We start from the raw sequence: 13,200 nt of genomic DNA on the forward strand, positions 1-13,200 counted from the left end.
GGTGGGGCTGGGACGGTCCGGAACCGCATCTGAATAAGGAGTCACCAGGGCGCGTTTTTTTCCTTTTTTTTTAAGAAACCACTCACACTGCGTTCTCTCCCTCTTGCTCCCCCAAAGGAGAAGAACGATCATCAGTTGCCAGCAGCAGTTGCATCAGCGACGCCAAGAGCCGGCTCCTCGCTCCGCGGAGCACCCTGCGCCCCGGGCGCGTCTGGATTGCTGCCCTCCGCGCCCGAGAGCGCGCGCTCCCGGGGACAGTGCGACTCTTTAACACACACACCCCGATTCAGAGGACCTGGGCTCCCGCGGTGGCACCTTGGACACTTCCCGGCCCGTCGTGCCTTAGTCTGCCCACCTGTTGGGGAGGACTTGGGGGCCAGGCCCGGGGCCTCGGATCGCGCACCTCGGGCCTGGCACGCGGGGTCGATGGGCACCCGGGGAAACTGAGGCACGGCAAGCGGCACGTCGCGGGCCCCCGCAGGCGACTCGGTGCCCCCCCCCACGCCCGCCAGCGGTCTCCGCGCCGAGCCCTTCCCCCCACCGCCGCGCAGCGTGGCCAGGGGCGGGGCGGGGCCGGAGGGGGAGGGGGCGGGGCCGGAGGGGGCGGGGGCGGGGCCGGAGGGGGCGGGGCCGGAGGGGGCGGGGGGCGGGGCCCGGATCGCGGGGCGGGTGGGGGGGCGGGGGCCCGCTCGCCGGCTCGGAGCAGCCCCGCGCCCCAGCCCCGCGCGGTGCAGGCTGTGGGGCCGCGCGGCCAGGCGCAGTCCCCGCCCCGGGCGCCCGCCCCGCCCCGCCCCGCCCCCGCCCCGCCCCCGCCCCCTCGCGGCCCGGGACGTGCCGGGCCGGCCACCGAGCGGCGGGGACTGCGTGCGGCGCGCTCACTTCCGCGTCCCGCCGCCCTCCGGCCCGCGCCGCCGCCATCGGACAATAGGGCTTCCCGCCGCGGCCCGCGCCCCGGCCCCCGCGCCCCCGCGCCCGCGCCCCTGCCCCGCGCCCGCCCCCGCGCCTGCCCCGCGCCCGCGGCCGGGTGGGACTGCTGACGTGCTCACCGAGAAGCTCGGATTTTTTTTTTTTTTTCTCTATTTCTTTTTCCTTTTAAGATTTGGAAAAGAGGAGAAGAGACGCACGGCGGGCGCGGGCGGTGCAGCGCCGCCAGCCGGGCCCGCTGAGCCTCCGGGTCTCCACTCGCGCCCACCGGGCCGGGGTCATGACCCTGCCGCCCGGCAGGTGGAGGGCTCTGGCTCCACCTGTCCCGGGCTGGACGTGAGCCGCCGCCCTCGGCCTCCTCGCAGCCAGCCCGGCCCAGCACCCGCGCCCCCAGCCCGACACCTGCGCTAGGCTCCGACACCGGCGACATGGACAAGTACGGCGACCTGGGCCTGGAGGCCAGTAAGTTCATCGAGGACCTGAACATGTATGAGGCGTCCAAGGACGGGCTCTTCCGAGTGGACAAGGGGGCGGGCAACAACCCCGAGTTTGAGGAAACACGCAGGGTGTTTGCCACCAAAATGGCCAAAATCCACCTCCAGCAGCAGCAGCAGCAGCAGCAGCAGCAGCAGCAGCTCTTGCAGGAGGAGACCCTGCCCAGGGGCAGCCGCGGCCCCGCCAACGGGGGCGCCCCCCAGGCCCGCCGGGAAGCCGGCCCGGGCTGCAGGCAGCCGGTGGATGGTGCGGCCAAGCCCCCTCTGGCCTCGCTGGCCCCCGGGCAGCCCGCGTGCCCACCCCCGGAGCAGAGGGCCAGGCCGCCCGCCCGCGGCGCCGGCCATGGCAGCCAGGACTGCGGGGCCAAGGAGGGCCTGGCCCGCTGGGAGATGCCCGCTTTCCGCCAGCCGGGCCCCTGCGAGGATCCCGCCTGCCTCACCCACGGAGACTATTACGACAACGTCCCCTTGCCGAGCCCCAAGTGGGCCGACCAGCCAGGAGTGTCCCCGAGCATCAGGCCGGGCGCAGGCAGTGGGTGGCCCGGCGCCCCGGGGACGGACGCGCCGCTGCCCAGACCCTCCAGGGACCACCCCCTGTACCAGCCTCCGCTCTCCCCGAGCTCCGGCAAGTCGTTCGAGAGCGGCCAGGATGGCGGTGCTGGGGGTCGCGCTGACGGGAAGGCAGCCGGGCTTTGGACTACCGCCTCCTCGCAGCGGGTGAGCCCCGGCCTCTCTCCCCCAGGCCCGGAGAACGGGGTCCTCCTGGGGCCCACTCAGCCCAGGACCCCCTCTTTCTTAGCACCCTTGGCCCAGAGCTGCCCCAGCCAAGGAGCTCTTCCGAGAGCAAACTCGGGGGTGGGGAGTGAGGTTGCCGGCGCGATGCCCAAGCCCACTGTGGATCCTCAAGCCTGGTTCCCAGACGGACCCAAATCTTACCTCTCTCGTTCTGTCCCACCATCCTCACCGGGCAGCATGGACAGTCTGCAGTCGGGTGCGGCCCCCGGGCTGGGTCCCAAGCCCGTCTGCACAGACCCTGGCATGGGTCCCAAGCTCAGCCCCACCAGCCTTGTCCACCCACCTGAGCTGTCTTGTAAAGAAGGTCCCCCCGGCTGGCCCTCCGATGGCGGCCTGGGGCCTGGGCTCCCAGAGAGCCCCAGCCCCCCCCGGGTGAGGCTGCCCTGCCAGACCCTCATCCCAGGCCCCGAGCTTGGGCCCTCAGCTGCCGAATTGAAATTAGAAGCCCTCACCCAACGTCTGGAGCGTGAGATGGATGCTCACCCGAAGGCCGATTACTTTGGTGAGTGAGAGATTGGTGACCTCGCCCACCATGGGTGACAAGGTCCCTGCGTTCGGGGGAGGTGCTCCCCATCGGGGATGCTGTAGGTCTCCTTGAGCCGCGCACGTATGTGTACGCGTGGCTTCCTCTTTCTGCTGCATCTTTTGATCCAGAGACTTGAAAGCGTCCCTGAGCAGAAAGCGGATCTTGTATCCGGGGGTTACCTACGTGCAAAGGGCGAAAGCGGGGTGGGATTACTCATGACTGCTTTAGAAAAAGGGAAATGCTGTGACTTCGGGTTTTGGGGGTTCCGGGTGTGGCCCAGAGTGTCTTGCAGTGACTGGCTTGTCCAGGACTCGAATGGCAGCAGTTTCTGAGGTCCAGGTACCCCTGTGGGTTCTGTCCCCCGGTGGCTGGGCCGGGCTGGTCTGGCTATCTGAGGACCTGTGGTTGGGCAGGGGCTCTCTCTCTGGCCCTGTCTGTCTGTCTGTCTGTAGGTACTGTGTACAGTTGCAAAACTCACATGGAAGATTTTGCTCTCGAGCATTAGTGGTTCTCAAAGTGTAGTCTGCGGGCCCGCAGCATCCCTTCACCTGGGAACTGGTTAGAAAGGCACGTGATGTAGGGCCCCCTCCGCCAAGACCTTCATCCGAAACTCAGTGAGTTTGGGGGGAAGGCCTTAGTCAGCGGTGCAGGCAGGCAGTGTGGACTCTCAGGCAGTGTGGACTCTGGGGGAAACTTGAGACCTGTGGGCTAGGTGTCTCTGAGCTCAGCCCCCACCCTGGGTTCTAGCCCGCAGCCAGGTAGCAGCTGCAGCCCCTGCGCCCAATGGGATGGAAGAGGCTCCTTGCTGGTTTTACTAACAGTTTCAGGGGTCCGTTTTATTCTCTTTAAAACCTTGAACTCTTGGAGGCTGCTGGCTTCAGCTTTTTCTTTTGCTCTGCGCAGGGGTTTGGAGGCAGTGAGAAAGCAGTGTGTTCTGTGGAGTCATGATGTTGTCTCATAGAACTAACTAGAAAGCTCTTTTTAGAAGAGTCTGAGGGTTTTTGTCTTGTTTCCCCCCATTTTTGAACTCTGGAGAATTGGGGTCATAATGTCCCCCTCTGAGGCCAGAGAGCCTTGGGAAGCCGAGTCCTGGGAGGGTGCCCGCTGTACTACACGGAGGAGGGCAGGGCCCAGGAAGGGCCATCAATCTGTCCTGTCTCTGGGGCCTGAGATGCTTGGTGGGACGGGGTCCCTGGCGCCCATGGCAGCACGGTGTTCCTTACCCCCTGAAGCCTAATGGGACCAGCTCTCACAGCACAGAGGGCACTCGTAGGTTGGGGTGACTTCGTTGGTTTGTGTGTCTGAGCATGTAGCACCCTGTTACTCCTCTTTTCCTTTGCAGATTTCTCTGGGGAATAACACTTAGCAGGAAATACCGTGGTTTTAAACTGTCAACTGTTGCTAAATTTTTAATTCTGAGCTCGCTAAACAACAAAACAGTACTTCTCTTTTGTCAGGGAGGCAGGTTTACACCCCAGATGGGGGCAGAAGTATTTGCTCACACCAGTCATTCCACATGTTTATTGAGCCCCTGCCTTGCCCTGTTCAAGGCCTCGGTGTCATACACAGTGAACAGGACAGACAGTAATCAAGTCCTGGGGAGAGATACAGGTCGAGGAGGGGATGGAGCCTCCCGGCAGGTGGCAGGAAAGTTTCCAGTTTTGAATTGGGGGTCAGGGAATGCCCCATTGGGAAGGTGGCATTTGAAGAAAGGTCTAACAGGAGGCAGAATTTCCTTGGGTGAGCATGTCCTAGGTGGGCAGACAGCAGGGGCAAAGGCCCTGGGGCCCGTCTGTGCCAGGCCCCACCTGTGCTGGACACTTACCCTCTACCGTTTAATTTACTAGTTGCAACAACCCTGGGAAGCAGGTTCTGTCATTAGGCCTGTTTCACCGATGGGGACGATAAAACCCGGGGAAGTTAGATCATTAACCGAGGCCTCCCAGGTGGTGGTGCTGGGTGAAGCTGCCAGTCGAGCCCCCCGGTTCAGACGTCGTGGCCCTGTCCCTAACCAGCATCGCCACGCTGCCTCCCAAGCACAGATGCGGAAAACTATTTTATGTCCGAATTTATTTATTTTTGTGGCTTTGTTTTTTTTAATTTTTAGTTGAGGTGAACATGACACACCACAAAATTTAGCCATTTTTTTTTTTTTTTTAAATTTAGCCATTTTAAAGCAAACAATTCAATGGCATTTGGTACATTCACGGTGTTTTACAAACACTCGCTCTGATAGTTTCAAAACATTTTTATCACCCCCAAAGGAAAATCCTATACCCATAAAAAGCGGTTGCTCCCTATTCTCCCTCCCTCCCAGCCTCTGGAAACCACACCTATGTGCTCTGTCTCTGTGGATTTACCTATTCCGATGGTTTAGGTCAATGGAATCCTATTTTATTTTATTTTTTTAAGATTTTATATTATTCATTCATTCGGGAGACTCTGAGAGAGAGGCAGAGACACAGGCAGAGGGAGAAACAGGCTCCCTGTGGGGAACCTGATGTGGGACTCGATCCCAGGACCATGACCTAAGGATCATGACCTAAGCCAAAGGCAGACGCTCAACCGCTGAGCCACCCTCATTTCTATTTTTTGACCAAGCATGACATTTGTGTGTAGAAAACTCAAAAGGCACCCAAAAACCCGCACAAAGAAGAGTTAAGTGTGTGTCAGCCCCGGTGCTCTATGCTGTCCACCAGCCCTTTGCCACCGAGCGGTGTGTCTCGGCAGCTGCCATGTGTCAGCGCGTGTCGAGCCGGTGCAGTGTCACCCATGGGGACGTGCCCAGGTCACGTGCGCTGCGGTCACGGCGGACCTGGAGAAGGGCCCACCTGCAGGGAGCAAGCCGAGCTGTGGGCTAACCCCCCACCCCAGGGTGGCGTTGTGAGGCTGGGGCCTGTGCCCTTCCTGAGCGGCCTGCTTGCCCACCACACGGGAGAGGGCCCGCCCCGCTGCTGGAAGCTTCGGCAGCCCAGCTTCTGTCCGCTCTCCCATGACCGGCGGTGTGGCGGAGCAGGGAGCCTCATCGGGGCCTCTGGAGGTCGGTTCTTGGCCTAGTCCTGCTGGGGGGGCTTGAACAAACCCTCCTGTCTTCTAGGCCTCACCCCAGGCGGCCGGCCCCGCTGAGGGGCTCCCCACACGGATGCCTCCCCTTCCCTCACTCTGGTGGTCTTTGAAAGCTTGTGCCTGCCCCGCACGCTGCATTTCTTGAATTAGGATGAGATTTTACTTCCCAAGAGAAGACTCTATGGATACAGGGCCCTTGCCAGAGAGTCGGGGGTAACGTCACCGTAACCATCAGGGCCCACGTAGTTCGAGCCAGAAGCCAAGCAGAGTAGACGTTTGGGCTGCTCACATGGGCCCCTCCCTGGGTCAGACAGAGGCATCCCCGGGGGTGTTTACACTGTGGGAAGAGCTCCTGAGTCCCTGTGCTTGCCTTGGAGAACACTTAGGTCTGAAGATGCCTCAGTTTCCCGTCCTTGGTCAGCTCATCTCCGAGGACGCTTCTGGCACCTTCCTTGGCCGTCTTCATGGCTCTGGTGCGATGTGGTGCTGGGGGCTCCTTCTCCCTCTCCGCCTTTCCCGTTCTTCCTCTGTGGCCTCTTTGTGTCTTTCTGTCCTTGAGGAAAGAGGCGAGGACAGACTCTTGATGGCTCTCACTCGGTGTTCTGGTTAACACCACTGTTTACCCTGCAGAGGAAGGGAAGCGGTCACCAGGCCTTTTGTTTACTCTTTCCTGGCCTTTTCCCCCAGGCATCCACTGTCTTCCTCACACTGGTTCCCTCCTCTCTTCCCCAGGGAAAGGATACAAAGAGGCCACCTGTCACAGCCCGGGCTTCCCGAGGTGGAGTGCGCAGGGGACCCCCGAGGGGATGCCCTTGGGAGGTGGGTGGAGACATGGCCCACCCCGCAGGGAGTGCGCGAGCCCTTCAGAAGTGTCCCGAGTCGGGGTGAGATATCCGGACTTTCATGCTCCCCCCTAAGGTCACCCATCAGATGTGGGCCACCCTGGGATGACCCTGGTGAGGCGGCCCTCTGCAGCTGGCACAGAGCCCGAGGCCACGTCCCAGTGCACCCCGGGCCACCGGGCCCCCCACCGCATCCAAGTGGCCACCGCAGGCCCCACAGCCAGGCAGATAAAGACCCCTCGTACCGTGGCCTTTGGGCTCCGTGATTCTAATCCTCGCCACCCTGTGTCTAGTGCCCGTGGCTCGGTGGGCATCGGGCACATGCTCTGCGTTACCCTTCACGGCCAGACACCAGTCGTCTCTGTTCACAGTGGAGAAACTGAGGCCCATGATTTGCTCAGGACCACACAGGCGTACGTGGTGGCGCCTCCACACCAGTTGGGCTCTGACCGCTCCCGTGGTGGGGCCTGGTGGCCTTTCAGGTCTGCGTTTGCTGCTGTTTGTCCCTCTGGTTTCACACTCCGCCCAGCTGCTGCGGGGGCATCGGTGGGCTCTGTGCCTGTGCCTGCCCTCCCGGCTGCGGGTCTGGGGTTCCGTCACTGCTGACGCCCCCCGGGAGAGAACCACACTCTGCCCTGGGGTGGAGGGGCCAGAAGAGACTGGTTGCGGGGTGTCCCTCACCAGGCCAGGGGATCCACGGGCCTCCCCCCACCCTGCATGGAGCAAGAAGAGCAGCCTCGGGAGCCTGTAAACAGGTGTGACTCCTCCTGGGAAGGGCCCCGCCCCTGCCAAGGGCTAGGGAGCCTGTGGCACTTGATTTTATTCTCCTAGGGAAGCAGGAGGTCAAGGACACCTTCCAGAAGATCATGTAAAAATCCTGTCTGCTCCTTCCCAGCAGACGGTCTCGCCAGCCTCGAGCTGCGCGTGGATTCTCTTGCTGCCCTGTGAAGCACCCCCTGTCTGGCTTTACCAGCAGCAGATGCTTGAGGTGTGCGGCTCACATAGCGCTGAATGAAACACCGAGGATGGTTCCAGAGCACTTTTCATAGCAAAGGAAGTAACACGGGGCCATCCTGTTACGGGGGAGTCTCCCCCAGAATTCCGGGACAGAGACCTGCATGGGCCCTGGACGCCCTGCTTAGTCCCCAAATATCATGCATTTCCGTCAAGCCAAACTAGGGGCTGAAGTAGAAGAGAAGGTGGTGGAAGATCATGACCATGTGGCTCTGAGCGCTGGCACAGCACCGTTCCCCGGGGACTTGGCCCCAAATGCCTTCCTGAGTCGCTGTGCCGTACCGTGGCCCGAACTGAAGCCAGGCTTCTGTTGCCATGGGAGTGAGCTTCTGATCCTCCACGTAACTTGCACATTCTCTCACTGTGGCCCAAAGGCTGCGCGGGGGCTTTCCCCAGCCACACTGTGCCCACGGGCTCCGTCACACCAGCGTCACTGCTGGCCCCAGCTCCTGGAATTCCTCCCACCATGAGGTCCTTGACCTTCCCCAGCCAGCGGTCCTTCTGGCCAGCATAGAGGTGCCTGCCCCTGCGACCCTACTCTGAGAAGGGGGCTCCAGCCGTTGCCCTGGCAGGCCCTGATGGTGGGCTCCCACGGCGTGTGCCCCGTCCCATCACACTTTCTCTCTGCGGCCCTCCCTCCCTGGGATGGTGTGTTTGTGCTCCATTCCTCTGTGACCAGGAAAGCATGTCTTGTTTTTTCCATTAATAATCCACACCATGAAACTGACCTTCTGACGGCGCAGGTCTTGCCAGAGGTTTAAAAAAAGTTATATTTTTCTACATCTTTTTTTTTAAAGATTTACTTATTTATTCATTCATTCATTCATTCATTCTTTCATTCATTCATGTGAGAGAGAGACAGGCAGAGACACAGACAGAGGGAGAAGCAGGCTCCATGCAGGGAGCCTGATGTGGGACTCGATCCTGGGACTCCAGGATCACACCTGGGTCGAAGGCAGATGCTGAATCGCTGAGCCACCCAGGCATCCCACATCTTTTTTTGTTTGTTTAAGAATCTATTTATTTATTTATTTAGGGAGAGAGCACGCAAGAGAGAAAGTGAAGGTGGGAGGGGAGAGGCAGAGGGAGAGAGAGAATCTCAAGCAGACTCTGCTCTGAGCACAGAGCCCCATGTGGGGCTCGGACCCAGGACCCGGAGATCGTGACTTGAGCTGAAACCAAGAGTCAGATGCTTGACTCTTCTTGCAGGAGCCCCTTCTTTACATCTTTTGATTTATGAGTTCTGCATGGGACACAGAAAACTGTGGAAGAAAGGCCCGATTTGGGGAGTGAGGACACCAGGTGTTCTGAGTCTGATCCTCCCAGCGGCCCTAGGGGTGACAGCGGGCAAGCCGCTCCTCCTCAGTGCAGAGCCACGCTGACCTCTCAGGCTCGTCCTGGCCCCATGTGCTGTGGTTGCGGCTCTGGGTGCCATCAGATGCCTGGGTCTCAGCTGACTGAGTAGCCAGCACTGCTGTGGGCAGCGGCGAGAGCCTGGAAAGGCAGGGGCTGCACGGCCTGGCCTTCCTGCCCCCTTGCAGACCTCTATGGAAGTGGAACACGGTTTCGTGTTTTACTTATGGTTACGTTTTCTATTGCAAAGTGCAATCGTTGTTACTTTAGGTATCTGGAACATACCCTACAGTTGAAACAAGAGCCATGAGTCACTGACATGCCTGCCACCCTTAGGATAATCCATGGGAAGATTTTCTGCAGAAAGTTTCCAGTGCAGAGCCGCGGCCGGAGCCCGCTGTGACTCAGGATGCGTCATGTGCTGCGATTCTTGGCTCTCTGGCCAGATGGAGAAGCATTTACTCAGCGAGAGGTCACTTACTGTGCTCTGCAGAGGGTGTCTGAGGAAAGTGGGGTGAGGAAGGAAAGATCCCTAGGAAAGCATCAAACAGGGAGCCGCTGGTGTTACAGCCTTCACCCACCCCGAGGCCTTTTGAGGGTCTCATTCTAATTAAACGTGGGGTCTTCAATTCGGGGGACGGCAAGTAGCTCTGGCCGTGGGGGCTCGTGGACCTTGTATTCCCTGGCATGCCCCAGGTTCCTCCCTGGGCTCCTGTGAGGTCTGTGGTGGTGTTGGGTCATTGGATGCCTGACAACAGCCTCTGTCAGGGCCCCACATAGTGGGTGCTCGGAGGATGTCTGTTGGAGGAATGGAGGGGCTTCAGTTGGGGGTGAAGGGAGAAGAGGAAGGGATTTTATTTTATTTGTTTATTTTATTTTATTTTTATTTATTTGTTCATGAGAGACACAGAGAGAGAGGCAGAGACACAGGCAGAGGGAGAAGCAGGCTCCATTCAGGGAGCTCCTTATGGGACTTGATCCCGGGACTCCAGGATCATGCACTGGGCTGAAGGCAGGCGTTTGAACCGCTGAGGCCACCCAGGGATCTCTAGAAGGAATTTAGATCGGTAGCTCTGAGGTAGTTGTGCTAAAATTGTGCCACCTTTCTAATCATCTCACACACATTGCTTGTGGTTTGTTCATTCCTTCCAGTAAGCCTGGTTCCCCTCGCCCCATTTCACAGGCAGGCAAACGGAGGTACGCAGAGGTTAAGTCACCTGCGGGATACATTACCGAGGGTCCTGGCTGAGTTGGAGTCTCGCAACTTGGGCTAACCCCCCACCCCAGGGTGGCGTTGTGAGGCTGGGGCCTTGTGCCCTTCCTGAGCGGCCTGCTTGCCCACCACACGGGAGAGGGCCCGCCCCGCTGCTGGAAGCTTCGGCAGCCCAGCTTCTGTCCGCTCTCCCATGACCGGCGGTGTGGCGGAGCAGGGAGCCTCATCGGGGCCTCTGGAGGTCGGTTCTTGGCCTAGTCCTGCTGGGGGGGCTTGAACAAACCCTCCTGTCTTCTAGGCCTCACCCCAGGCGGCCGGCCCCGCTGAGGGGCTCCCCACACGGATGCCTCCCCTTCCCTCACTCTGGTGGTCTTTGAAAGCTTGTGCCTGCCCCGCACGCTGCATTTCTTGAATTAGGATGAGATTTTACTTCCCAAGAGAAGACTCTATGGATACAGGGCCCTTGCCAGAGAGTCGGGGTAACGTCACCGTAACCATCAGGGCCCACGTAGTTCGAGCCAGAAGCCAAGCAGAGTAGACGTTTGGGCTGCTCACATGGGCCCCTCCCTGGGTCAGACAGAGGCATCCCCGGGGGTGTTTACACTGTGGGAAGAGCTCCTGAGTCCCTGTGCTTGCCTTGGAGAACACTTAGGTCTGAAGACGCCTCAGTTTCCCGTCCTTGATCAGCTCATCTCCGAGGACGCTTCTGGCACCTTCCTTGGCCGTCTTCATGGCTCTGGTGCGATGTGGTGCTGGGGGCTCCTTCTCCCTCTCCGCCTTTCCCGTTCTTCCTCTGTGGCCTCTTTGTGTCTTTCTGTCCTTGAGGAAAGAGGCGAGGACAGACTCTTGATGGCTCTCACTCGGTGTTCTGGTTAACACCACTGTTTACCCTGCAGAGGAAGGGAAGCGGTCACCAGGCCTTTTGTTTACTCTTTCCTGGCCTTTTCCCCCAGGCATCCACTGTCTTCCTCACACTGGTTCCCTCCTCTCTTCCCCAGGGAAAGGATACAAAGAGGCCACCTGTCACAGCCCGGGCTTCCCGAGGTGGAGTGCGCAGGGGACCCCCGAGGGGATGCCCTTGGGAGGTGGGTGGAGACATGGCCCACCCCGCAGGGAGTGCGCGAGCCCTTCAGAAGTGTCCCGAGTCGGGGTGAGATATCCGGACTTTCATGCTCCCCCCTAAGGTCACCCATCAGATGTGGGCCGCCCTGGAAGGCATGACCCTGGTGAGGCGGCCCTCTGCAGCTGGCACAGAGCCCGAGGCCACGTCCCAGTGCACCCCGGGCCACCGGGCCCCCCACCGCATCCAAGTGGCCACCGCAGGCCCCACAGCCAGGCAGATAAAGACCCCTCGTACCGTGGCCTTTGGGCTCCGTGATTCTAATCCTCGCCACCCTGTGTCTAGTGCCCGTGGCTCGGTGGGCATCGGGCACATGCTCTGCGTTACCCTTCACGGCCAGACACCAGTCGTCTCTGTTCACAGTGGAGAAACTGAGGCCCATGATTTGCTCAGGACCACACAGGCGTACGTGGTGGCGCCTCCACACCAGTTGGGCTCTGACCGCTCCCGTGGTGGGGCCTGGTGGCCTTTCAGGTCTGCGTTTGCTGCTGTTTGTCCCTCTGGTTTCACACTCCGCCCAGCTGCTGCGGGGGCATCGGTGGGCTCTGTGCCTGTGCCTGCCCTCCCGGCTGCGGGTCTGGGGTTCCGTCACTGCTGACGCCCCCCGGGAGAGAACCACACTCTGCCCTGGGGTGGAGGGGCCAGAAGAGACTGGTTGCGGGGTGTCCCTCACCAGGCCAGGGGATCCACGGGCCTCCCCCCACCCTGCATGGAGCAAGAAGAGCAGCCTCGGGAGCCTGTAAACAGGTGTGACTCCTCCTGGGAAGGGCCCCGCCCCTGCCAAGGGCTAGGGAGCCTGTGGCACTTGATTTTATTCTCCTAGGGAAGCAGGAGGTCAAGGACACCTTCCAGAAGATCATGTAAAAATCCTGTCTGCTCCTTCCCAGCAGACGGTCTCGCCAGCCTCGAGCTGCGCGTGGATTCTCTTGCTGCCCTGTGAAGCACCCCCTGTCTGGCTTTACCAGCAGCAGATGCTTGAGGTGTGCGGCTCACATAGCGCTGAATGAAACACCGAGGATGGTTCCAGAGCACTTTTCATAGCAAAGGAAGTAACACGGGGCCATCCTGTTACGGGGGAGTCTCCCCCAGAATTCCGGGACAGAGACCTGCATGGGCCCTGGACGCCCTGCTTAGTCCCCAAATATCATGCATTTCCGTCAAGCCAAACTAGGGGCTGAAGTAGAAGAGAAGGTGGTGGAAGATCATGACCATGTGGCTCTGAGCGCTGGCACAGCACCGTTCCCCGGGGACTTGGCCCCAAATGCCTTCCTGAGTCGCTGTGCCGTACCGTGGCCCGAACTGAAGCCAGGCTTCTGTTGCCATGGGAGTGAGCTTCTGATCCTCCACGTAACTTGCACATTCTCTCACTGTGGCCCAAAGGCTGCGCGGGGGCTTTCCCCAGCCACACTGTGCCCACGGGCTCCGTCACACCAGCGTCACTGCTGGCCCCAGCTCCTGGAATTCCTCCCACCATGAGGTCCTTGACCTTCCCCAGCCAGCGGTCCTTCTGGCCAGCATAGAGGTGCCTGCCCCTGCGACCCTACTCTGAGAAGGGGGCTCCAGCCGTTGCCCTGGCAGGCCCTGATGGTGGGCTCCCACGGCGTGTGCCCCGTCCCATCACACTTTCTCTCTGCGGCCCTCCCTCCCTGGGATGGTGTGTTTGTGCTCCATTCCTCTGTGACCAGGAAAGCATGTCTTGTTTTTTCCATTAATAATCCACACCATGAAACTGACCTTCTGACGGCGCAGGTCTTGCCAGAGGTTTAAAAAAAGTTATATTTTTCTACATCTTTTTTTTTAAAGATTTACTTATTTATTCATTCATTCATTCATTCATTCTTTCATTCATTCAT

At 60.0% G+C, this 13,200-nt stretch overlaps 1 protein-coding gene across 1 annotated transcript in view; it reads left to right on the forward strand.

The window, feature by feature from the left end:
• The first annotated feature begins 849 nt into the window (after positions 1 to 849).
• The window catches only part of LIMD1 (LIM domain containing 1), a 73,836-nt gene continuing 61,485 nt past the window's right edge, over positions 850 to 13,200 (forward strand). The window contains exon 1 of the mRNA XM_041762562.1: positions 850 to 2,715. Within this exon, the coding sequence (XP_041618496.1) occupies positions 1,353 to 2,715 (1,363 nt within the window). The 5' untranslated portion in view covers positions 850 to 1,352. The remainder of the gene's footprint in view (positions 2,716 to 13,200) is intronic.

The sequence above is a fragment of the Vulpes lagopus genome, chromosome 7 (assembly GCF_018345385.1).
Source record: "Vulpes lagopus strain Blue_001 chromosome 7, ASM1834538v1, whole genome shotgun sequence".
In the NCBI taxonomy this organism is placed as follows: domain Eukaryota; kingdom Metazoa; phylum Chordata; class Mammalia; order Carnivora; family Canidae; genus Vulpes; species Vulpes lagopus.